General features: G+C 39.5%; 1 protein-coding gene across 5 annotated transcripts in view; it reads left to right on the top strand.

Annotated features, from left to right (window-relative positions):
- The window catches only part of slc4a2b (solute carrier family 4 member 2b), a 45,464-nt gene that overhangs the window by 7,593 nt on the left and 12,173 nt on the right, over window positions 1-25,698 (top strand). For 2 of the 5 annotated variants that reach the window (XM_044339480.1, XM_044339481.1), the window contains exons 2-8: window positions 1,506-1,584; window positions 7,644-7,815; window positions 18,360-18,525; window positions 18,658-18,884; window positions 21,303-21,427; window positions 22,417-22,637; window positions 25,127-25,263. In XM_044339480.1, the coding sequence (XP_044195415.1) occupies window positions 7,756-7,815; window positions 18,360-18,525; window positions 18,658-18,884; window positions 21,303-21,427; window positions 22,417-22,637; window positions 25,127-25,263 (936 nt within the window). In that variant the 5' untranslated portion in view covers window positions 1,506-1,584; window positions 7,644-7,755. Of the gene's footprint in view, window positions 1-1,326; window positions 1,585-7,643; window positions 7,816-18,359; window positions 18,526-18,657; window positions 18,885-21,302; window positions 21,428-22,416; window positions 22,638-25,126; window positions 25,264-25,698 lie in introns of those variants that run through there. The other 3 variants (XM_044339484.1, XM_044339483.1, XM_044339482.1) reach the window with 2 other exon arrangements.

Below are 25,698 nucleotides of genomic sequence, written 5' to 3'. Positions count from 1 at the left end.
TTAAAGGACCGCACAATATTTTTTTCATGTGTCGGGCTGTCGTTACTGCCAACCAATTTCCAAAGCACCTATTTTTATGATATCTGAATGCATTTTTAGACGTGCTTGCGGCTCTTGGGATGCCAGTGTGGGTCAGTCGGTGCACCACTTTGGTTAAGAAGTTTCTAAACAACTATTGGATGGATTGCCATGACAGTTTGCACAGATATCCATGGTGCCCAGATCTTTAATCCTTATGGTGAAAACTTTTCATCTAGCTTCACCAGCATTATTATCTCAACATCTACAAGATGGATTGGCATGAAATTTCTTACACACATTTGTGGTTATCAGATGATGAATCCTAATGACTTTGGTGATGACCTGTCCTGACCTTTCCTCTAGCGCCACCATCACTGAAGTGTCTCATCAACTATGAGATGAATTACCACACACACGCACATTCACGCTCCCCTCAGGACAGTTGTAATAACTTTGGTGACCTCTTCACTTTTCATCTAGCGCCATCATGAGGTCAAAATATCCGTTTTTGTCCAACACTTTGGTTTATTACCAAATACCTGCAAAATTGATGATATTTCCATCAGTCTCAGCTGTACTTTCTGTTTAGGGCTGAATAGCAAATGGAACGTGGTAGAAATGTAACAGAGTATCAGTCAAAAGTTTGGACACAACTTCATATTCCCTCGAATAAGAAAGTGAGTCCAAACTTTTGATTGGTACTGCATGTATGTTAGCGTTGTCAACGTACTGATGTTAACATTTTGGTCAAAGCACTGCTGTGCAGAAGTACAGCCTCACAGAGCTGCTGGTGTAGCTGGAGACTCTTATTTGTTTGTATTTTCCAGGCCTTTTATTTATTTATTTTTTTGATAAATTGGCTAAAACAGTGGTAACCAAACCCAACAGAAGGCTGCAAGATACATCTGGGATTGCAAGATGATTACCAAGAGAAGAAAGCAGGAAAAAAAAACATATTTCTGCTGCACAAAGTTTCAACTTGTCACTGGATAATTAGACGTCTTCAGGACTGTAAAAGATACTCAAATCATGAAATTCTTTGGTTGAACTGGTAGACATTTACAACGGGTAATGAAGAGCTGAAGAAGATGCAGATATCGATCATCAGGATTGAATTTCCCCTTTTAGCTTGAGGTCATTTGTGTGTGTGTGTGTGTGTGTGTGTGTGTGTGTGTGTGTATGTAACAGACAGATAGATGACTGTGTTTATATGTGCGTGTGTGACTGAGCAGCAGCCTCTGACTCACTATTGAATGGGTCCTGGAGTCACATGGCTACTTGTCAGCAGGCTGGAGGAGGAAACATAATCCTGAGGAGGAAGGCTGCCGTTATCAGTCGGCGCATGTTGGTCTTAGAGCGCACTTAGCTCGGTGAGAGGCTGGACGGACGCACAACCTCTACATCTCTAACTCTTGTTTCTTTTGTCTCCCTATCTCTCTCTTTTTTTTCTCCCTCTGTTTGTTTTTGTCCTGCACTCTGACCAGCCCCGGGTCTCTCCTCACAGCAGAGTTCAGAATTGCACTACAATGTCTGCGGTGGCTTCTCTGCAGTAAGCAAACAAAGGTATGGTACGATCATGGATCTTTTTTTTTTAATATATATATTTCTCGATCAGTTGTCATGTTTTAGAACCATGTCTTTTAGTGTTTGTCTTTCTATGTACTTTATTGTCTAATGAATTCATTGTTTATGTGGGCTAGTCCTCAATTAGCAGACCAGAGTTGTCTCAGGTCAAGTCAAATCAAACTTAACAGGATTCTTCCTGTTAGTGTCACACTTGCTTCATATCCAGTTGACTTGGAGAGAGCTGACTCAGTCTTAAACCATGACCTGTAACCATAAAAAGAAAAACAAATCCCGTACAGTTCCACAGGTTACACAGCATAAGGAAAAAAAAACACTTCAAACAAGCTATTTTGAGATTTAGCAGCACAAACATGCTTTTCCGCTGTTATAAATCCTGAATTAGAGCCTTTAAAGGCCATGTTTTGCGACGCGATTGCTCTCTAAATACTATGGTTGATTCGAAATTGACTGTTTATTACTACATCCAAAAAAGCAGATGATATGTCCTCAAGTGTTTGTCTTTTTCTTTTCTTAAACCACTTCATGCCTGACCTATTTTTAGGCTCACTTGCCTCCTCCAAGTTTTTCTTCATCAGCTTTAGCATTTTGTCTTCAACATGCGATAATATTCTGTGAATTCATTGCAGCGTTCAGAATGTTACAGCGTGTTAGATAAAAAACACTAAGGCCACAATTTATCTACATGTCACTTGGGACTATCGTACACAATCAGTGCTTCAGGAAAAACAGACAACTGTGCTGAACAGAAACAAATGAATCACTCACTGTCTTGTTTTTTTGTAAATCCAGTTCTCTAATGAAACCTTAAACCTCTCTTTTCCTCCCTGTTATTGTCCTGCTTTTTTAAGTACAGGCCTGTGTGTTGGTTGAGGTTTTGGACATTGCGATCAAGCTTCTATTTCTGGACAGGCATTTTTTATTGGCAGTCTGCGCATTTTATTGAACTGTTCTTTAATTATGCCTTTTTTTGATAGAGTTTGTAGATCGGCATGCAGCCTGCGGTCGACGCTCCTTTGCCAAGCCGCCGGTTGAAGCCGGGGCACCCTGGCTGATCGCTGGGTTGAGACGCATGTGGACTTGTGTCGTGAGTTTTGAGTTTGGCTCTTGACCTGTGTGCAGTCGACTGTCTGTCTCGATCTTTACGCTTAATGACATTATGAGGAGCAGTTGGCACAGCGAAGAATTATTAACCTCTCGTCCATCTTTAACCCTAAAAGTCACGTGAAATCACAGGAAAAGACATTCAATTACAAAGCTGACATTTTTTACATATAGGTTCTGCCTTAGAGTACCCTGATCATTGCTTCTGGCCGTTTTTGAGATGGTTGGTGGGTATTTTGTGTCGACTCATCACCGCTATAAGCTGCCAATACAGACACTTTTATTCTGTCATTGCTCCTTTCTTCAAGGGAAGCCCTGCACTGTTCATACTGGCCATTAGAGGATCCCCTACAAATGTGCTTACAGTGTAAGTGATGGGGGACAAAATGTATTTCAAAGTTTATCTGAAGCTTATATGAGGCCTCAGCCATCTGAGTAAGTCAAATAAAGTTGTAGTTACAGTCTTTTTAGTAAAAAAAATTCCTTCTTTGTGCCTCGAAGGACAGTGTTTTCCTGTTCAGCTGGAAGGATCGTAAGAAGAAGAAGGAATTTGGCACTAAAAAGACTCTAACTTTGTAAGATATTGACTTGATTTGACTAATTTGGACAGCTGAAGCTTCATATTATCTTCAAATAAACTTTTAAATACATTCTTGCACAGAAGGAGGCTTGTGGATTACATTGAAAGTGATTAATGCTCAGTATGAACCGGAGGAATGATTACAGCAAGAAAAACATGTCAGTGCTCATTTAGGCACCTGTTTTAGGACAGACTTGAAAAATTGTTCCTGTAATGTGACTCACATTCTTATTATGAGAAGTAAAATGAAACGGTATGAAATTGGACACAGCATTTGCCATCAATACTGGAAATTTACGACATACCGGAGAGACTTTGTCAGGTACATTTGTACTCTGTGGAAGAGATGAGTCACCGTGAAGCCCACGCCGTAGATCTCAATGGCGACAAAAAGAAGAGTTATCACCTTCTTCCGTAGGTATGATGCAATTGCCCAAAGTTTTATCGATGTTCAGATAAATTTGAGACTCGATTGGTTTATGTAGGTAGCCACAATGCGACGTCTGTAAATAACAGGAAATGAAATGTAACTTCTTCACAATCATTGCAATCTTACTTAAAGTTACTTAAATAGGTGGTGACACACTGTCAGCTGTCAGGGCAGGCAGATATTTAGTAGTGAAGTAGTGTTTTTTTTTTATCAGTCATCACACAAAATACAAGTATAAACAGTATATACAATATGCAATCTAATGAACAATTAGCATAAACAGCTTTAGGCAGTATAGACATATATACACAAGTCATAAGATTAAATATGATGATGTGAGTTTTCCTATAAACAGAAGAGCTTTTGCTTTTAGTCTCATGATGTCGTCTTTTAAGAGAGTTGTGTATATTCAGCTTATAATAAGATTTGTGACTGGTAGATTTGTACATAATATGATAGATGCATTTGTAATTTAAACAAAAATAGCGCTGTAGCTGGTATTTAATTTGCGTAGATGACAGTTTCCTCAGTAGAAGGTAGCTTATTCACACACTTAATTATACGCTTCTCTGTCTGTAGGAGGGACAGATGAAGATGACAGTGACAGCTTGTTATGCTGTGACAAGTTGAGTTAACCTTTAGTGTCAACACGGTAGACATTAAGCACTTTATATTAACCTAGATTAGCTGTTCGGACCATGTATACACATGTTTTTCCAAAGGTCTCACATTACAGATCCCAAAGTGCATTGTTTCTATTTTTCTTTAGATTTACGGCTCCTCCTGACAGGCTTCAGTCTGTAGCGGTTACCTTCTTCCTGTTTTCATACTTACTTCCTCCCAGAAGGATAGTTTTCCCAAAGCCTTGTGTGCACATTTGAGGCTGTGACTAAGCGCTTTATGGAAAAGTTTGAAGTTTCTTGGGAAAAAAGATCCTACACTCATCGTCTTCTTTTTAGGAACAGTTTGCGAGGAACAGAGCTTCAAGATAACTCTTGGGAGATGTGATGAACTTCTTCCAGGGGAAATACAGAGCGTTTTGTCCTCACTTCCTCTTGCACTGTCAGCATTTGTCTATGTCCTTTTTTGCCATTTCAGTTATTACATAAGGGACAACCAGTTCCTTTTTATTCAACCCTAAGATAGATTACTTGTGCCCAATTGGAGCCAAAAACATTTAAATCATTGAGTACCAGAACCTGCTTTCTTACCAAGACAGTTGCACAATTGTTTCTGTTCCAAATTGTTTTCTTCTGATCATTATTGTTATCTTAGTGGTATTATTACAGACTTGCCCTGGGGTAGATAGGCTGGTTCCCATGGTTTTTGCCCAGAATCCCAGGGTTCTGTAACTTTATCCCTGTATAGCCAGCCCTGCCTCCTCCAAGCTGGTGGGGTCTAGGTTTACTGAGAAAGTAAACTTCAAACACGCCCAAGCTAACTGAAGGTCTCCTGTGGAATCCCTCATCGCTATTACTGCACGGATTTCAGCGTCAAAAACTAGTTAAAGTTGATATTCTGAACAGAACAGCTGCCAGTCTGTAATTAACATTTGGTGCAGTGATTAGCATTATGGCAGAGCAAATGTAGAGCGTTGCCAAAGTGGTGTGTAGTCTGCTTTGTGTGTCAATTTCCTGCCTCCTTGGCAGGTGATGTCTTTGTTCAGTCCAAATTTAAATACAAGTTCATGCTCTCCAGCTCCTAAAACTTTGTGCATTGCATTAATCTCTTGTCATTGATTGTACTCTTTTAATGAAACATACCTCATAGAAATTCCTGGTTGCCAACAAGGTCATTGATATGATTGTGGTCAGGCCTCAGGGAGGCTTATCGTTACTTTGATAGCTGCTGTCAGAGAGCCAGGCTGGCTTTGGCAGAACATAATTTCTAACTGTGACGCTGAGACGTAAATCAAAGGAAGGCCTCCTCTGCTTTTAGTTCATTTAATAATGCAGCAAGTGCGACACTTACAGTAAAGTCTCAGGATGTTGTGGGCACCCGGTGTATTAAAATAAATGTGAAATGAAGGGTTTCGTTGTTTGCTTCAGCTAGTTTAAATACATCATGTCCAGCACAGTACATCAGTAGTGTCATTTGGACTTTAGCAATTTATATGCTCTTACAAATTAATGCAAATTTCAGTTGGTCTTTACAATCTAACAATAAAGTTTAACTGTATCTTTATGTAAATGACATTCCTCCCAGACAGCATGTAACTTCTAGCTCTTGCAGTACATCGCCAATAACATTTTGTACTGTCTTTGCAAAGCCGTCCTGGCTGTTCCTTTTTTTTTTTAAAGCGTCCTCTGGCTCATCTAGCTGCCTAAATTCTGATGACATTTTGATTCCTTTGTAGTTATATACATCAAATAATGGAGACTTGAGAGTGACGGAGGTGGAGGTTAGCCAAGGCACGTGCCACTGCTTATCAAAGGGTCCTCTGCACAGTAGCACTAGGTTATCTGGCTCTTATCTGACACTAATGGTTAATGACCTTGGATGGTGTGTGGATGGAAGTGCTGCGGGGCTTGAAATCAGTAATCATAGAAATGAAAAGAGATGGACCGTCATTGTTTATAAAAGCGTGTTGGTATGTACTGTACGCCTCCTGCCGTTGTTGCCGTCATGCCTCAAGTAAAATGTAAATTGCTCTTAGAGTTTCCACTCCATCATAAAACAACAGACTATTTGTGTTTCTGAAGTGGGTTCTGGGCACTCAAAGGTACTTGAGTGGCTTCCAGGAAATCCTGAAACTGTTGATTATTCCTTAGTTAGTATACATGTTAGTACAGTTAGCACAAACAGTATTAGGACAGTGAAGCATGTTGCTTTGTGTGTTTTTATTTGCTATGTAATTTGAATTTTCAGTGCAAAAAGTTACTGTAATGTTGAAGTGCTGACTCTTGGCTGTGATTTAAAGGTGTTTTATATCCACAACAGATGAACTGTGCAGGAATTGTGATCCTTTTTAGCCATGCTGGTGGCATGGTTCTCAGGGTGGCAGTGTCAGTCAGTTGATTGGTCCACCACTTCAGTCCAGACTGAAATATGTCAACAACTATTGGATGGATTACCATGACACGTTGTACAGACATTCATGCTATTCAAGAGGAGGGATCCTAATGGATTTAGTGGTCCTCTGACCTTTCCTCTAGCGCCACCATGAGGTTTACATTCCTCATTTGTAGTGAAATATCTCAACAACTATTGGCTGGATTGCCGTGACATTTGGAACAGATATCAATGGTCCCAACAGCAGGCCGAAGTTTTCATTTATCGTTTAAAATATTTCAACATCTATGTAATGGATTGGCACAAATGTTTGTACAGACAGTCATTATTCCCAGACAAGGTTGCCTAATGACTTTGATGATCCCATTACTTTAATTTAGCACCATCATTGGATTAGAGTTTTGTTATCATGCTGACGTTAGCATTTAGCTCAAAGGGACAGTGTGCCTAATACATCCTCACAGAGACGTTAGCATGAATGTAGATTCTTAGTCTTGCTATCCTTAGTTACAATTATATATAATTATACAAAATTATAGGGTACAAAAGGTAATTAAGGAAGTTATAATCAACTTGACTAAAGTCTTCATATTTAATATTTGGTTGGAATTCTTTTGCAGTAAATGACTGTCTGGTGTCTATGAGCCAAACTCCTGCTGCAATGTCCTAAAATTGAAGGATAATACATAAAAAGTCCTCCACTGTTCATCCAATATCAGTGTGAGCTCTTGAAGCTGTCAGTTTCATTTCAGATCTAACGTGCTGGATTAAAGCCAAAAGCCAAAACAATTAAAATTCATATTCAGGGATTACTGGCTCACAGCTTCACTATATTTCAGTGCCTTGTTTGCTTCATGTTTTAAATCTCAAGCTTCATGTGGACTAACCCCTCGGATCTGTATCTCTCTCCAGGTTATGCTGCCCAAAAGCTGTCTGAGTCCCAGTGAGAAAGAGAAGGGCTAAAGCCAAACCAATCCAAATCAGCTTTCCAGAGCCTCTCCAGCAGCAACTCCACTGCGGAGCCATGAGCAACCCCAGCGCTCCCAACCAGATTACAGACGCCGTGGCATCGGTTATTCACAGTGTAAGTCCGCACGACCACATACAGAAACGCCCTCAGTCTTGCCCTGTCAGGTCAGGCACCGTTGTCAACCACATGATAAAACACATGAGGCACGCTGGGTGATCCTGGTGACAAACAAGGTTAAATGCTGCTCAGGAGAAGATGATGTTCTCAATTAGTAGTTTATGGTCATTTCTTGAAGCTGCAGCTATTCTGCTCCTCCAAACTCTGTTTCCAACCCCCAAACACATTCTCCCCGCGCTGGATTTATGCTGCATCAGCTCCCTTGGCCCTTTCTGGCATCAGAGTGTGTATTTTGGACAGTGCTGTTCCCGCCAGAGCTATGTGTGTACAAATCTAGTCACATCCTAGAGCCAATTCGCTGGCTACATACAGTACTTCTGACTGCAAAAATAAAAATGTGCAGAATAGCTCAAAAACACTTGAGACCTGCTCCTGTTGAAATCTCCTTATCATTAGAGCAGCGGTGAATGTCACCAGTCCCACAACCGAAATAGTTTCTTCCTGTTTTTTTTAAAAAATAAGTCACTGTGTTGCCAGTGTTGGAAGCACTAAAATAATGTTGGCACTTAATGCAGAACGTAATTGCATGGCTGCTGGTGGGATTTCTTTTGATAAACATGACTGGCATAGCCTGGAGGGCAGCTGGTCATCGGCCAAAGAAAGCAGCATTCCTCTCCTCGAGAGGTTCTCAACAAGTTCATCTTAGGATGATTAAGATGCTGAGGCAGAAAATATCACAAGCTTAAAGGAAAAATCCTCCCATGAATAGTCTCATACCTTTAGATTTCATCAGTTTGCGATGGTTGGTAAATTCCGGGAATTATTATACGCGCTGCATTCCAGGAATTATCTTTTTTTTTTTTTTTTTTTTTTTTACTGATTTACCCACCTTTCTCAACCTGTGTCATGTTCTTTTGCTGGAGTTAGTGATTTCCTACATTTCCCGGAATTATGGCTTTCACATTACACACATGGTTCACTTTGGTGTGGGTTGTACATGCAGGCGAGTGGAAATTGTTATGTTTATTGCACAGTGGGAGCAAAAAAACAGTGAAGTGATAGAAGTTACTTGGAGAGACTTCTCCTTTGTGCTGTTGAGAGGTCATTTTTGACCGAAAGAGTACATTCTTTTTGTCTTTTAGGAGTGATAACAATGTTTATTTGGAAGCACCAAAGTTGTTCTCTTCTTACTACTTCACTGCAACACCAATGTAGGAAACGTCTGCTTTTCCTTAGCTTTGCATTTTGTCAGTGCTCGGTCAGCTGTTTCCTTTCCGATGTTGCGCAGTCGTGTGACTCTGCCTCGTCTACCTGCATAGAATCTGTGAGGGAGTTCCTCGCTGCACATAAACAACATAACTGCTGCACATGTTTGAAATCTAAACCCAGGCATAGAATGCAGGGTATTTATGAGGTGGAAGTGGATATATGACACTTACCTACTGGACCATGAAAGATGTGTTGAGCGACCGCAGAGACCATGGATTTAAATTTTTCTCATGTTTTTGTATAATCATTTGTTCTTAATTACAAAATAGTTCTTTCATCATCACACAAAACAGGCACCTTGTTATCAAAGTTTTTGTGCTGACAACAGCCAAAGGAATTATGTTTACAGGTTGTCCGTCTGTCCGTCCCATTCTCTCTCGAACGCGATATCTCCGGAACGCCTTGAGGGAGTTTCTTCAAATTTGGCGTCTACTTGGACTTAAGGATGAACTGATTAGATTCTGGTGTTCAACGGTCACTTTGATCTCACAAAATCCGTTTTTCGTCATAACTCAAGAATTTATGTGTTTTTAATTATGAGAACGTTTCACACAAATATCTAATAGGATAAAATGATGAATTGATGACATTTTATATCCAAAAGGTCAAAGGTCAACTTCACTGCGAGATCATAATGTTCTGCATAAAAGACTTTTCTGGCCGTTATTCAACGCCGTAACTCAGGAACGACGAGGAGATTGTGATCATATTTCACATTTGGTCAGATGGATTGATGAATTGGTGACACTGATCTTTGGTGCCCATCTTGAAACTGTTTTTTTATTAAATTCCTTCAAAGTCTTCACGACAAATATATTATGAGTCTGGACAGACATGGATGTAAACTGCAACGTGACTGGTTGGCGGAGGCGTACAACCATGAGGCGATATCTTTAGTTTTTCCTTTGAACACAATCAGAAACAAAGAATGTCATTTAGAAGTCAAACAAGAGCAAATGGTTAAACTGGGAATATCTCCACCATAACAACAACAAAACTCCACCTCTCTTCACCCTCCCACATACCAACAAACCTTTTCAAGAAAAGAAAATAAAAAGGATTTTTTTTTAAAATGAAAAAAGTATTAAAATAATAAAAACATATTAATGAATAAATAAATTAAATAAAAAGTAACGCCCACACACAAACAAAACCACAGTTTTTAATCAAATACACAACGTTTTGATCCAAGTCATTGATTTATTAATATTAAAATTGTGTATTTGGTGTAAAATTAGTAGATATGAGCCTACGTGATGTGCGTGTAATTGCACCCTGGATGCAGGTCACACCTTTTATTATGAATGACAGGAAAATCACACATTGTTCACTTGTGATCACAAATTTACTTTGTGATCTCAACAAAACAAGCCTGTTATGCCAAGATCATGAGGTCATTTCCTTATGTTTACAGTAAAGCAAAACAAAAAAAATGATATTCACCCATGTCCTGTTTGAATGCCTGTGGAAACTGGAGGTGTAAAATGCAAAACAGTTAAACAATTAAATGTATAATTAAGCAACAAATGTCTCTGATTCAGTGCCTTTCAGTTGTAAACGTTGCACAAAACATCGCTTCAAACAAGATAGAAAAATACTAATAGTTACTGCAAAGATTGGAATGGCCCTTTTTTCTTTACATTTACATTCTTAGAGATTTTCTGTTGATCCAGTAGAGACTCGATGTGTCTTTAAAGCTAATTATAGAAAATAGGAGTGCCATAAAGTGGACTGAGACACAATATGACCACAGTATGTGTAATGAGACAGTAACAGTTGTCTCAGACGTGCCAGATCAAGAAGCTCACTAAAGATAAAACTGTTTGCGTTATGACAGTGCCTTAGCAGTTATTGGCTGCTGTCTTGGCTCCAAACTCAACCAAGTTAATTATTATCTCTTTAACAATATGTGCTTTTGTGTGTGTGTGTATGTGTGGGTGGGTGGGTGGTCAGGGAGAGTTCAGATGATCCTGTTTTTTTAAGGGCCTACATTGTGAAACCGAGTAATGTCTTCTTCCTACCGTGAAGATCTGCCCTGGTCATGTGACAGGGGCTAACTGAAATAGAAACAGGTTGCCTTCCATAAAAGTGGTCAACAAGTCTGGCTTTTGCTTTTGATTTTGGGAAAGCAGATATAGCCATCTCGCTGTATTTAAGGCAGCGGCAACACACGTGTGTAATTTGATGGATTATCTGTATCTATTTAAGGTGAGTTTGGCATTTTGTTGTGACCTTAACCCTCAAACGTAAGCATGGTTTGCTCTATGAGAGCAGACCGTGCTTATGTTTCCGCTTACACGCTTACCATGCTTACCACGCTTACCACGGTCATTCTCTATTTGTGTCAGTGATAACTAGTCTTGTTCTTATCATTCCTGGTCGGTCATTAGACACCACCCTAAAGAGCATAAATAGAGCTTTTCCAAGTCTGTATGTCGCCTGACTTTGGTTTTTTTAGGTAAATTTAACCGTCACACAAACTTTGCATCTAGTTAATGTTCAGTCTAACTCTTGTGCTTCTGACATGCACTTTGACTTCATCAACAACTCAATGACTTTTCCCAGACATTAGTAATCCAAGGTAATAATTACTCCCTAATGTCCTCCTAATGCGTCACTAGTTACAGATAGTCACCCCTTTAATGTCTGTAGGTGGACTATTAAATATCTTGACAGGAGAAAGCTGTGAGCACTTGCACAGGATAAAATAGCAAAAAGTTTTGGTTTTTTTTTTTTTTGTATTTCTGCAGGTTATGTTGCACATTTGAAGCAACACAAGCTGCCGGTAATGGTGTTAAACTTCATAATAATGTGATATTTAATTCCTTGTATCGAACACAGAAAGGTCAGAGGTCAGCTGCAGAACAGAACATTTGGTGCTGGTGAGGATTCAGTGGTTTGCTGCAGGGAAGTTCAGCTGCACAAACGAAACTGTATCCGCCAGTTGAAAACCATCTAGACAAATGGTTCCCAAATGTTTTGGCTTATGTCACATTAAAGGAATAGTTTGGTATTTTGGGAAATACTTATTCGCTTTCTTGCCAAGAGTTAGATGAGATCGATAAATATGAAGGTGTAGCCAGCAACCAGGTAGCTTAGCTTAGCATAAAGACTGTTAACATGGGGGAACAACTAGCCTGGCTCTGTCTGAAGGCTCACAAATTAGCACATTATATCTCAGTTTGTCTGAAATCTAAAAATGTCAGGATTATGTGCTTGATTATTTCTTGGCGTAGGCTGTAACTTCCTGATGTCTCCACTGGTTGCCTGGTAACCTCACAGTGATGATTAAACTGTGGCCAGGAGACAGTTAGCATAGCTTAGCATAAAGACTGGAAACAAGGGGAAACGGCTATCTTGGATTTGTTCAAAGGTGAAAAAATCTGCCTGCCTGATTAGTGAGCTTTACATTTGCTTGTGTGTACATGTTTCAAAGCCGGGCTAGCTGTTTCCAGGCTTTACGCTAAAATAAGCTAACTGTCTCCTGGCCGTAGGTTCATATTTTATGGAAATATGTGAGAGGGGTATCAATCTTCTCATGTAATTCTTGGCAAGAAAGCAAATAAGTATACTTCTACCGTTAATAATCTCATTGCACCTTATATTTATATTCATCTTTCAACACCTTTCGGAGGTCTTGACCTTCAAGTTGAGACTACTGGTCAGCTCACATGCATTTAAAATATGTTGACACCATGTCTACATCCATAACTGTGAATGATTGAGCTAAGACATCATCGTGAAACTGAATCAGTGACTCCACCAAGACAATTCCTTTCAGAAAGTGAGACGTCAGACCTTACATTTAAGTACAGTTGGTACAGTACTGTTCACACCACCTCCTCCATATCAACTTTTATTACTTTTCTAACCTCATATACCACCGCTGCAGAACCCCTCTTGCTCAACAGACACAGTTTATCAGTTAGACATCTTCAACTTGTATAAAACTGAGGAGTGAAAGCAGTGAAAGCAAATGACCTTTCCTTGGCTAGTGAAAACCTAAACTTGCATAACATGAAATTAGGGCTGCGACCAAAGATCAGTAGTCGTTAGTTCAAGCCATTAGTAGACTAGTCTTTGCACATTTATGATATTAATTTATATAAATTAATATCATAAATTTATATAAAAAAAAATTTCCTGCTACTAACCAACCAATGAAAACTTGGTCGACTTAGACTAACAGTTGGTCGACCATTAGGGTGTAGCCCTACAGGAAATGATAAAGCTGAAAGCCAGATCGCCAATACAAATACAATCAAAGGGTATCTCCAGACAGGAAGTGAAAACAAAGAATCAGAGATATATTTTCCAGTCTAAGACTAATTTTAGATGTGGAATATGATATGATGTGGAAATTTCTACTGTATTACATTTTTAAAACTGTTGCATGATATGCAAACAACGGAAAAGTACCTTTCAATTTATGATGTAATAGGAAAGTTGTGCAAATCTGTGCTTGCCAAACACAAAATGCACAGTAAGTGTTGGCAGGGCACAAAACTGGGTCGCAACTCGCATGCTGTCTTAAAATGATCAAACATTGAGCATATTGTGCATTCGGATCTTCTCGCAGACTGACATTAAGTTATGTAGGAATGTAGTGACTCAGCAGCCACATGGTATGACATGATCATGACAGTATCCGCAGCCTATCTCTCCCTTTCCCCTCCAAGTGCTGAGTGTGCTGGATTTGAGCCTACCTCACGACACAGATAATCTCCTCTGCAGCCACTGCACATGCATACAACTTTTTAAAACCTCAGGCAGCTTGTTGCCTCACAGGATTGCTTCTTTTACTAGCTATTATTTTTATTTTAACTGTTTTATGGCAGATAATAATCTTGCTGTCTAGTATCAGTCATGTTGGTTTGGGTAGCAAATTAGTTTTTAGTCATGCTAGCAGCATGGCTCTAGGGTTGGCAATGTCTGTTGTAGGTCAGTCAGTGTTGCCAGTAATTATTTTCTCAATGAATCAATCAGTTGTTTAGTCTATAAAATGTCAGGAAATGGTGAAAAATGTTACCCACTGTTTCCCAAAACCCAAGATGATGTCCTCAAATGTCTCCTTTTGTCCAGGCCAACAGTCCAAAACCCAAAGATATTAAATACTCAAATTCAAGAAGCCAGAACCAAAGAATTCTGACTTTTTTTTTTCTTAAAGAATATCTCCAAATGATCAATAATCTCTTTTCGATTATAGCCTCAGCTGTACTTTGTGTGTTTAGAACTAATTAGCTAAGATGGTGAACATGGTAAACATTGTGCATGCTAACCATTGGGATGTTAGCATTGTGAGCACATTAGCACACAGATATTAGCAATTAGCTCAAGGCACTAGCAAGTGTACCTTGAGAGTACACTGTCACAGGGCCGCTGGCGTGGCACCATTTGCATCCATCGGATAAGTGCAATGGATAAGCTTCCTGTCCTGCTAGTTCTCAAGTGAACATAAATTCAAATTCTGACAAATTTTTTTTTATCGCTATTACAAGATTAGTGCTGTTATCTGGACTGATGGGAATACACTGATTGGAAGTTACCAACATGCCCCGTACTAATGCATTCCAGCTTTCGGATTGACTTTGTCTGACTGAAGATGATGGAACATTTTATAAAAACTTCCATACGCAGCTGTTCTACTTGTTTGATGACTTACTGGTCAAATATTCAACCGCAAATATGTTGTTTCAGTGATTTGTCATGTAGAAATCTGCTCACTAGTGGTCTTACCTTTTTGATACACGCAACTTATTTAACATGTGCTCTGTAAATATTAACCCTCAATCATGCATCTTTAGAAAAGTCAAAGATCTTTAGTTCTTATGCATTTACATTGCCCTTCAAGGCTCATTGACTAAAAGCACCTTGGTCAATATTTAGGCTTCATGTGGCAAAGTTATAATATGGAGATGAATGTCAACGTAAGGTTTTGTCCCTGGCTGTTCAAACACGGCTTGTCCTTTCAGTCAGCATTTGTCCTCAAAGCGAGAACGAGAGTCTTGTTTATTCTGCCCTGGCACAATAGACAGACTGGTGAAGGTGGCAGGTTGGCCGATAGGGCTCTGATTAGGGTATCACGAGGCTTTGATAAGCAGGGGCAGAGGGATATCTCCTGCCTGCCGTTCTTAATAGAAGTGTAGAGGGTCAAAGCTCCAGTGTTGTCATGGTTGAAGGCACTGACGCTTCCTGCCAGCAAAAACGCTGATCGTGATTAAACTCACGTTGCCATGAGCGAGGTAAGTTACTAAAATTCCTTACTGAAGTCAGAAAAATATCAATCTCTGTCAAAGTCTTCTTCATTGTCTGTTTTGTGTTTACTCGGCTCCCTTCGGCTTGTTTTTGCACATGGTCTCGGTTGTGGAAAATTCTCTCACCTCCTTGAGAATCCTTCGCACATCTCTCCCACCTCTAGGGATTCACTGTGAAACCATGATATGAATGAGGGCTCTGTAAAAATAAACTACCAGATTGCGTAGCAGCGCTCCAAGAGTTTCAGTCATCTGGAGAAGATACGTGTGCGACAGGTTGTTTTTTGTTTGTTTTTCTTAAATCCGTCATCTTATTAAATTTTGAGTTTAAGTAAGTGAAATGCATGAGCGGCGATATCTAATTATGATCAATGCAATAATATTAGAGTTCATAAGAGCTGCATTTTCCATTTAGGCCTTTTTTTTTAGATGTTGGTTAAGATGTCCCATGAAAGAAATTTGCTCCGCTGGTTTAAGTTTCAGTGTTATTGGTGCTTTTTAAATGTGCTGAATTGTCTTTGTCAGTTTGTTCTGGAGGTCAGCGAGGTGAACACAGTTTACTCACTCCTATTTTTGAGTCTCTTGTTGATCTGTTGGGTAAAAAGGAATGAAAAGGAATTGAACCTTGGGTCAATATTGAATGTGTGTCTAACTGGCCCACCTGTCTCTTATTTTACTCATTCATCTCTGCTGGTCCACAGTTCATTGCAGGGCCGTCTGCTGTCACCTGTGTGTGGCATGTAAGAGCAGGTCAGTAAAACTCTGCATGGTTATGTGGGTCATGAGAATCAGAGCCTTTTTGCCAATATAGCTTCTCACACTTTCTTTGGACATGCCTCCATTTATTAACAGCTGTCGAGCTACAAGTATCATAAACTGAGGATTAACTCTTGAGTTTCCTGTTCACATTTCCTTGTCTAGATGGATTCGATGAGCTTAATGCCTCTCTGTGAGTGTCAGGTGAAGTTATAGAAAATGTGGCGTAAACTACACAGAGTTGTTATTCTATATGTGATGTGATCTTTAAGATGGTGGAAAGAATTGATTTGATTTGATATTATACCATTTCAGGATTTATTTATGGTTCTTGCTACAGTTGGATGCATTTTTTGGAAATAATTTTGCAGTGGTGGAAGAAATATTCAGATCATTAAGTAAAAGTACCAATAACAGTGTAAAAGTACTCTGTAAGAACTACTTGTTCTGCAGAAAAATGGCCGCTGTGAGTGATATATTATTATGTATGGCATTATTCAATTGTATAAGTAACATTTTACTGTTGTAGCTCGTCGAGGTGGAGCTGATTTATCTACTTTATACAAAGTTCAGGTAGTTTGGTCTAGTGGTTCACAATCTAGGAGTCGGGCCCCCGTAGGGTCACTAAAATCTAAAGGGTCGTGAGATGATTAATTGGGTAGGAACAATGAAAAAACATCGTTCTGCTTCATAAATTTGTATTTATCCTTTTTGGAGTCTTTGGAAATATTTGATAATTTTACCTCTTTTGGCCACAAACAGTTTTTTTTTTTTTTTAATTATTTAAATGAAAACTATCTGATGTCTCCTTGGTGGAAATGCTAACTGAACTCATAAACATTTGAAACATGGCAATGAGCCATAACCAGCCAAAACTATTTTGATCTTTAACAATCAATTATATATTATAAACTCATCATATATTTATTTGTGTAAAACCTTAATCAGAAAAGTAATTAATAACTATTCCTGTCAGATAAATGTAGTGCAGTAAAAGCTACAATATTTCCCCTTTGAAATGTAGTTGAGTAGAAGAATAAAGTAGCAGATAATATAAATACTTGAGTAAAGTACCTTAAAATTGCACTTAAGTACAGTACATGAGTAAATGCATTTAGTTACTTTCTACTAGCAGTTTTCAACACTAAGTAGGGGGGAGAAGCGTAATTGTGTATCAGCACATGTTTTCTGTTACTCCCTGCAGCACTGAGTGCAAACTTAATATGTGATTGACATGTTGGTCGTCCTGGGAACTATTTGCGGGAGCATCAGATGACTCGTGGCCCCTGAGAGCCGCCGCAGGAAGGGTCCGCTGCAGGATCCGAGACATCTGCCCAGTAGTCATGGCAACCTTAACACTGCCTCGAGGTGGCTACGGCACGGTCCTGTTAGCCAGAGTAAATTCACCAGCCGTAATGCTCCAGTCAATCCTTATCACAACATCCCACCGGCAGAGCAGGGCGCAGCAGGGCGCAACATCCTGCTGCAAGAAAACAGATCTGTTATCACCCACATGACTCCTGTCACACCACAGCGTGGAAAAAGAGTAGCTGATCAAAGCACATGGCCATTGTTTCCAATTTAAGGCTTATTTTGAAGAACACATGCATGAGAGGACTCAGTCATATGATGTTCTGACAGGAGCGTTTTCACAGCAGCAGAACTCCCTCTAGTGTCGGTTTAAGTGAAAGACAAACAGACGCTTTTGTCTTTCCTGCATGGAGACCCAAAGTGTTCAGTACTAAATGAATAAGACATTATAAAATTGATAATCATATGAATGAATACAGACCAAATATATGGCAACAAAATTGTGAAATTTCTTCAAAACTCAGCTCATTGTTATGAAATATTATTTTAATCTTGCTTCTTTTCACAGTAACATAGTTTATTGCAGGTAATATTATTTAAATTCAGCAGCTTTTTATTTCAAAATGTCCTTTTAAGTCTGTTTTAATTTCACAGCACCATTTTTTTCTAATGACTTTAATAATAATTTAATATTTGTTTCACATATAATATAATATCACATATAATGAGGAGCCAGTTATGTGATTGGCTGTTTCTGTGGTCTTAACGAGCAGAGAGTCAATCACATGACCTCGTCAATACATTTATAGATTTCATTTATTTCCTAATGTTTATTTATTCAATATTGGGCATCGTGGATCTCCATTTTTTTCCTGATCAACTTGCTGATTTTCATTGTTTTATCTTGATGTTTCTTTGTATTTATGTGTTTATTTGTTGTTTGTGTTGCAGCCAGAGGCTCCCGCTGCCTCGTCATTACAAGGGACCCCGCGCCCAGAGGAGGAAGATGATGGGGACCTGAACAAAGCTTTGGGCGTCCAGCGCTTCCAGCAGATCCTCAGTCCCTCTGCTGTTCCTGATGAGCAGCACCATAACTACCATGAGGAGGACATTGAGTGTAAGAACACAGATGCATTTCAACTTTCAATAAGTTTGTCAGCGAAACGTTTTGTCTTCTCATGCATCTTCTCTAAATATAATACGTCCGGGGGTTGATCTTTGTGTTCTATTTTCGCTGTTTTCGCCGCAGACCATCGTCACTCCTCTCACCACATCCACCGACCTCTGTCCAAACTGCCCCCCGAGGGACGCAGGAAGAAGAGCAGCAAGAAGAGGAGAAAGGACAAAGATCAAAAAAGTAGCCACGTTCCCAGCAGCGGCCCCATAGAGGAGGGAGAGGATGAAGAGGAAGATGAGGAGGAGGGGACGGAGACAACATCTGCTCCGTCTGATTCTGAGAAAGTCAAAGATGTGGAGGTAATGTTTGGACTTGAAACCAGTCTTAAAGTGAGGGGGGAAAGCTCTGATAGGCTCTGACTGCTGTCATCTGTATTGGTTTCAGTGGAGACTTCTAGTCCCGTGATTTTATATTTAAGAGTAGAAATATTCTAAAAGTGATCAGAAAATGATACTTTATACTTTAAGATGTTATGACAACTACATGTAAACTGAAGAGCATCATTTCAAAAATGATGTATCTTGTTGATCCTGTTCTCTGAATGACCACAAACACCTTTTTTTTTATAGTTTTAAATATAAAATGACAACACACAGTAAGAAGATATACATACATAAACATAAACACATAGACTTATCTATCCATTAACCCCACCAACCAGCACCTGGCAAAAAAATGTTGTTTTATTGATATCAACACCTTTTCACTATAGACTAGAAGGTGACTTACTTTCCAAATAATAAGTACTGGTACCTTTTATGTCCAAAAAATGTTCTATTTTCCCTTTTGCAGCAAATGAAAGTTGCTTTAGTTATGACAGTTATTAGATTTGAAACCAGTAACATGTGACAATGGTACCAAAACAACAAAAAGGTTGGTTAGTAAGTAATAAGTTTTTATTTCCATGTCAAACATTCAGCCCATGCATCACAGGATTACAAGACACTGCTATTTATGAAACATCAAATATGCACATAACATGCATCTTGTGGTAACACATGTATAAACCAAAAGAAAAAAAAACATGATTATATATACTTTACTTAAGTTATACATTTTTTCTTTGGAACATATTCATGTAAAAAGACAGCACATAGTCAGATATGCATGTCCATTTTTATTTCCATTCGTCTAAGCTCAAGCACTTTTTACTGTATTATGTCCTGTGATAATATTTTAATATCATCAGCCAACACAACATTAGCCAGTATCGCAGTAAAAACTCTTATTTGTCGCTCACCCTGCAGTCTACGTTGGTTTTTAATGTGTTTTTATGATGTCCAGTTAAAATTAAATCACATGTTAAATGCAGTTGAAATGTGAGTCACTGCTATCTGCTACTATCTGAGGTGATTTGCATTAAGATGTGGGTGAATAAGCGCTCAGGAATGTGCTGCTGTACAAATGGCCATTGTCCATGCTCGGATACCCAACCCGCTCACTTACTGTTGTAGCATTACCATATTTTCCTCTATGAATATTTCAGTATAGTCTTAATCATTCATCAGTGGGTTTTGTGTTTGGCTGTTATTATGATACTTCACAAAACAAGACCAGGGTTTAACCCAATGAAAGTAAAGAGTATTCATAGTTACAGAATATGAGTGAAATTAGTTGTACTTCATCGTCTGTTTCGCTGTCTGTTCTTTTTTTGTCACTTTTTTTATTTGTTTGTCAATTTAAATATATTTTACAAAAGAAAAGGGGAAAACAAAAAGCATTGGGAACAAGTGGAGAATACATTTCTTTGGTTTACTGTCTTTATGTCCAGATCCAGGTCTCAAATACACCGTCATTACTACATCCGTTCATTGTTTAAGGCAAACCCTCATTGGATAGATTGTTTTTTATTTCCTTTACATAATGATCCCTGACTTGTACAGTAAATATCTCTATAAATCTTTGTTTTTAAAGATCAGATTCCTTCTTGATGTATTAACACTCTTAAATTCTCTACCTCAGATTACAGGATGGGTTCACAGTTTTTCATTTTTCTCAATTTTTCGGTTGTAAAACAGTGTTTTTCTTGCTGTAATCATCCCTCCTGTTCATACAGGCCATTAGGAGATCCTTTCATAGTGTTCAAGTGATCTGGGACTAAATCCACAGTCCTCCTTCTGTGCAAAAATGTATTTAAAAGTTCATCTGAAGCTAATATGAAGTTTCAGCCGTCCAAATTAGTCAAATCAAGTCAGTATCGTTCAAAGTCTTTTAAGTGCCAGAGTCCCTCTTTTTGTTACGATCCTTCCACTGCAGCTGAACAGGAAAACACTGTCCGTCGAGACACAAAGAGGGACTTTTTTTTTTTTTTTTTTTTTTTTACTAAGGACTGTAACTGTGGAAGATATCAACCTTATTTGACTAACTCAGATGACTGAAGCCTCATATAAGCTTGAGACAAACGTTCAAATGTATTTTTGCTCAAAACGAGGACTGTGGAGTTTCTCTCCTATGAGTTACACTGAAAACGCATTTGAAGGGGATCTTTTAATGGTCAGTATGAACAGGAGGAATGATTATAGTGAGAAAAACCTATTTTAATGTTCATTTGGGCTCCTGACTGCTGTTTTAACTAAAAAAAAAAAAATGTGAACCTGTCCTTTTTATGTGCACAAGTCTATTGTACTTTTGCTGTTTGAATCTGATATCAGAAGTTCATGGTTTGAATTTTGGGTTTATGATCTATTGTAACAATACGCTCTGTATTCCCTCCACAGTTCTTTGTTTCGGATGAAGACCATGTGGCCAAACGTGGCAAAGAGAGTCCCAGCTCAGCTCGTGAGCTGGATATCGTACCCCAGTCTGGTTTGGGAACAGATACTGAAGATGCAACTTCCACAGAGTGAGTCAAGCTTTAAAAAAAAAAACAAAAAAAACCCCACTGATGTTTTAACAGTTGTCCTTCTCAGACTGAGATCAGGAAGGAGGCACGGACAGCTGCTGTGTTTATAATCATGCTTTACCTGCTGTGATGATTGCATAATGCTTGTTTTTGTCACGTCTCTGAAATGCTCTCACGCCCGCTCCGTGATATTGTTCTGATTGGGTGAGACCACTCAGGCGCATGCTTCATTGGCCTGTGAGACACACACTGTACGTTACCATGTCTCAGGCATCCAGTGGGCCTGCTGGGCATGATCTGATGGACCCAAGTAATCCTCTCTCAGGCGCCCATATATCACCTGTCGCTATAGACGACACAAAACACACCTCAGCAGCCCCCAGGCTCCACCTATGACATTTACTTTTCCACTTCAGGAGGGTTGAATCTGGGCTGGGATAAAGCCGCGACTACGCACTTTGCTGGTTTTTTAATCTGTCGGAGAGCGACCTCATCGCTGAGGATTTGTTTTTATGAAACATCCTGATAAAACAGGTTGAGAAAGTAGTTTTGAAATATTGTGGAATAATATTTTTTTAAAGGACGGTGAGTTTATTATGTTTGTATCGAAAGAGCTTTGGAGGATTTATTTAGGATGAGCATCTTTATCCTCCATATTTGTTGAGTTTTTACTGTTTTATGCATTAACATTTTGAGTTAGTATTTTGTAGTATTTTGAGCTGAGAGATGTCAATGTGTTATAGCAGGAGCAGAGGTTAAAAGATCAAAAGATGGTGAATTATCCTGTGTTATGAAAATTAAGTAATTACTTATGAAGAAAAAAGACTGAGGAAAAATGTGTGTGGTTCAGCAGAGAAAAGTCATCTTCTTCGTCTTTGTAGTTTCCAACCTTTGAAGTTTAGGCTGTAAGAAAAATAACCTGTCGCTCGTCAATACCTGCGCTACAGCTTTCTCTTTTTTTTTTCCTTCCTCCACTCGTCTTCATCTAGTAAACCGGCTTCAACCGACACGTCCAGTGCCGCTCCCCAGCCAACGCCACCCGAACACACACCGCTGGCCCGGGTGTCCTCCGCCAGCCGCAGCTACGACCTCCAAGAGCGCCGTCGCACGGGCAACATGACGGGCGCTGAGCAGGCAAAGTACCAGCGCATCCCTACTGATGAGATTGAGGCTGAGACCCTGGCCTCCGCTGACCTGGATGGCATTAAAAGTGAGTTTAGATTAACTGTCACGTTGCAGATTTTGTGTTCTCAAAAAAGGCTTTAGCACACTTTTAGTGACAAGGAGGCGAGAAGGTCACAGGTAGAAATCCATTTTATACCTTAAATGTTCTGAAATAGTATTTCTGGAGGGTTTTTTTTGTCTCTGTGAGTTCATAAGAAGGTGGCCTCCATAAGAAATTAACCCCTAAAGTTGCATTGTAGCTGTGTGTTTGTTTGCTTTTGTAGGTAAATTATTGTTGATGAAAGTTCACAGAAGTGAAGAAATAAACGTTTAACACAGTTTTCCAGCAAATATATATTCTTATCAGGTTTTATAGCAGACTGTATGTAGGCATGGGGTGCTTTGAAATGTTGAAATTTCCTCAATCTTTACATGCTCACCATAAAGAAGAATGTGTTTTTAATGTGTTTGTTCTTTTTGTAATTTTTTTTTGTATTCTTACATTGCTTTCTTTTATCATTTTTTCCATGTCAATAACAACAAAACAACACTGTTGCTAGAAACCATGACATCTATATCACAAACAGTGAAAATTAGAGACAGAGAGTCTTTATGTAACTCTACATAATTTGTGTATGTTTACCTATGAAAGCATAACACAAAAAGAAAAGGATGGAAAGAAGCTCACAGAAGGAGTAAGCGTGAGAGAGGAAAACATTATTTCTATGAATGTGTCATACATTTTATCCATCTTTTATCCATAATGTATAATTCCTACTCAGGGATCTCTTTGATCATTTCCAGGGTAACCATTTATGAATTACTTCGTTTTTTTTCCTGTTATTTCTACCAGGCATTTATCCAAAATATTGAAAACTTTGTCCGTATCACCACAGTGTCTCCATCCCCTCTATAGTGTTGCGTGATAAGAAAAAACCTTTTAATAAAGGCTGAGCTTTCCTGATGCTCAGATGAGAGCGGGGGCCATCTCAAGTTCTCCTACATTGCAGTCGGCGCCCCGCCGTCCTGTGATGTTCCCGGCCCCCCGGCTCAGCGTGGGGTTGTGTTCAGGGCTTTGGTGATTTACGTGAGGGAGCCAACCCCTCAGCGGAGAGCAGCAGCTTATCAGAGAGTGTGGCAGACAGGCCCGCATTATTAAATTAGCCGTTCCCGCTGTCAGCTGAGGCCCCTGGAATCAGGCCCGAGCCAACATGGTGGTTAATTGTGAAACCTGGACCTCGGTTCACAACCCTGAATCATTAGTGGAATGAAACAAGGGTAAGAGTTAAGTAGACTAGAGGGCAAAATAAAGAAACTTTAGATGGAGGTTTGGGCTTGATATTATGGGGCTTAGTGACAAAGAGTCGAGCCTCCCAGCAGCTTCATCACTAGTTATCTTTTATCTGCTTCCCGCCACCGTAAATCATCCTGGGAAAGTGGCTCTGTCTCTGGCTGCTGCTCAACAACAGGAATTATTAGATCACTGTTCCTCCCCTTTTGTTCGACCCGAGCAATTAACTCCTCTGCTCACTGATGTACTCTGATAGTTTCAGCCCTCGTGGGGTCAGGCGGCGGTCAAGAAATGGCAACTTTTTCCGATTTGTCAAAACCCGCACAAGTCGCGCACTCCGGTCTGAGCAGCGAGTGTGTCACGTAGTCAGACGGCCGTGCCAGCTCTCTAACCCTACGCCCACCACAAATCCTCCTCTTCCTTCAAGAGCCCCATGCCAGTCAGGCCTCATTTTACTCTAAACTTCACTCACACACCAGTGGACACATCATGGAGCTACTTTACAGTGAACCTGCTCAGTAGGAGCTGAAGAGATGGTACGAGTAAAGCTAGAACGAACAGGAGAGCAGATGATTTTTAGATAATGAGGTTGAAACATTGATGAAGAACCTCAAAAGCTTCCCTGTTTGTTACATAGGATATACAAGCTTTTTTTAAAGGTAAGACGATTGGTATTCTTGAAGGGAATTTTGGGTATTTCTGTAGTTTAAGATTTTCTCTTTGTTGTAAGATTATAATTTCTGGATGTAACAGTTGATTTCTGAGGACTAGCTCAGCTCGTTGCTTTGCTTTCTAAGTTTTTTTTTTTGTTCTAGTTTATTTTTATTTTTCTTTGCCGGTAACTCCATTGATTTCTGAACTCCTAACACCTGATAGGATAATTCCTACTCTCAGTCTTGTATGGTATCTGTGCCATCCGGTGTCTCTCTCCACATCCTTTTCAATGTCTGGTGTGCTGCCAGTCTGGGTAACCCTACTCCCTGCTGTGGGACCGCAGAAACAAAAGCAAAGTAGCCCGGCTCTTTGTGACTTAATGGGCTGAGATTTGAACTTGAGGTGAAAGGTCAACGCATGTGCAGGCTGAGGACTGCAGAAGTTAAATATAATACACTGTAAAATTTACCATGCTGGGACGTAATTCCCATTTTTGCTACTTGAATATCATGTAAATTCTACATGATGTTTTGTTATTTCTTGTCTCGTCTTTTCTCATCTCTATTCTCTTCTCTTCTTTTCTCCGCCAGGTCATCGTTTTGAAGATGTCCCCGGCGTGCGCAGACACCTGGTCAGAAAGAGCACAAAGGGACAAGTGGTGCACATCGGCAAAGACCACAAAGAGCCGACCACTCGCAGCCGTAAGCAAGACCGCACCCCACATGAGGTGAGCCGTCGCCTGAAGGCATCCGCTAGCGTCAAGACAGGACACGGATCAGATAATGCAGCCGATGTAGAGATTGATGATGGTGTTTGGTTTTAACTCAACGTTTTTAAGCCTCGTCAGTATCTAAATATATTTGGGAAAAAGTGCACTTTAAGTCTCATTTAAGAAGTTTGGTGGATATGGTGTTTATTAAATGTCAAAGTACACTAAAAAATGTTCATAACAATTTCCCAGAGCCCAAGTAGAAGTCTCCAAATATCGTGTTATTTATGATCAACGCTTCAAAACCTACAAATATTCAATCGACAGTGATGTAAAACAGATCATCAGTTATCTGTCACTCAACTAATCTATGGAGCAAACAATTGTTTCAGCAATATTAAAAACCCAGAAATGGAACCTGGGAGTGTTAATTTTAAAACCTGAGAAAACAGC

The sequence above is a fragment of the Thunnus albacares genome, chromosome 21, assembly GCF_914725855.1.
Source record: "Thunnus albacares chromosome 21, fThuAlb1.1, whole genome shotgun sequence".
In the NCBI taxonomy this organism is placed as follows: domain Eukaryota; kingdom Metazoa; phylum Chordata; class Actinopteri; order Scombriformes; family Scombridae; genus Thunnus; species Thunnus albacares.
The sequence above is the reverse complement of the archived record's forward strand: the minus strand, read 5'-3'. Positions and strand labels throughout refer to the sequence as shown.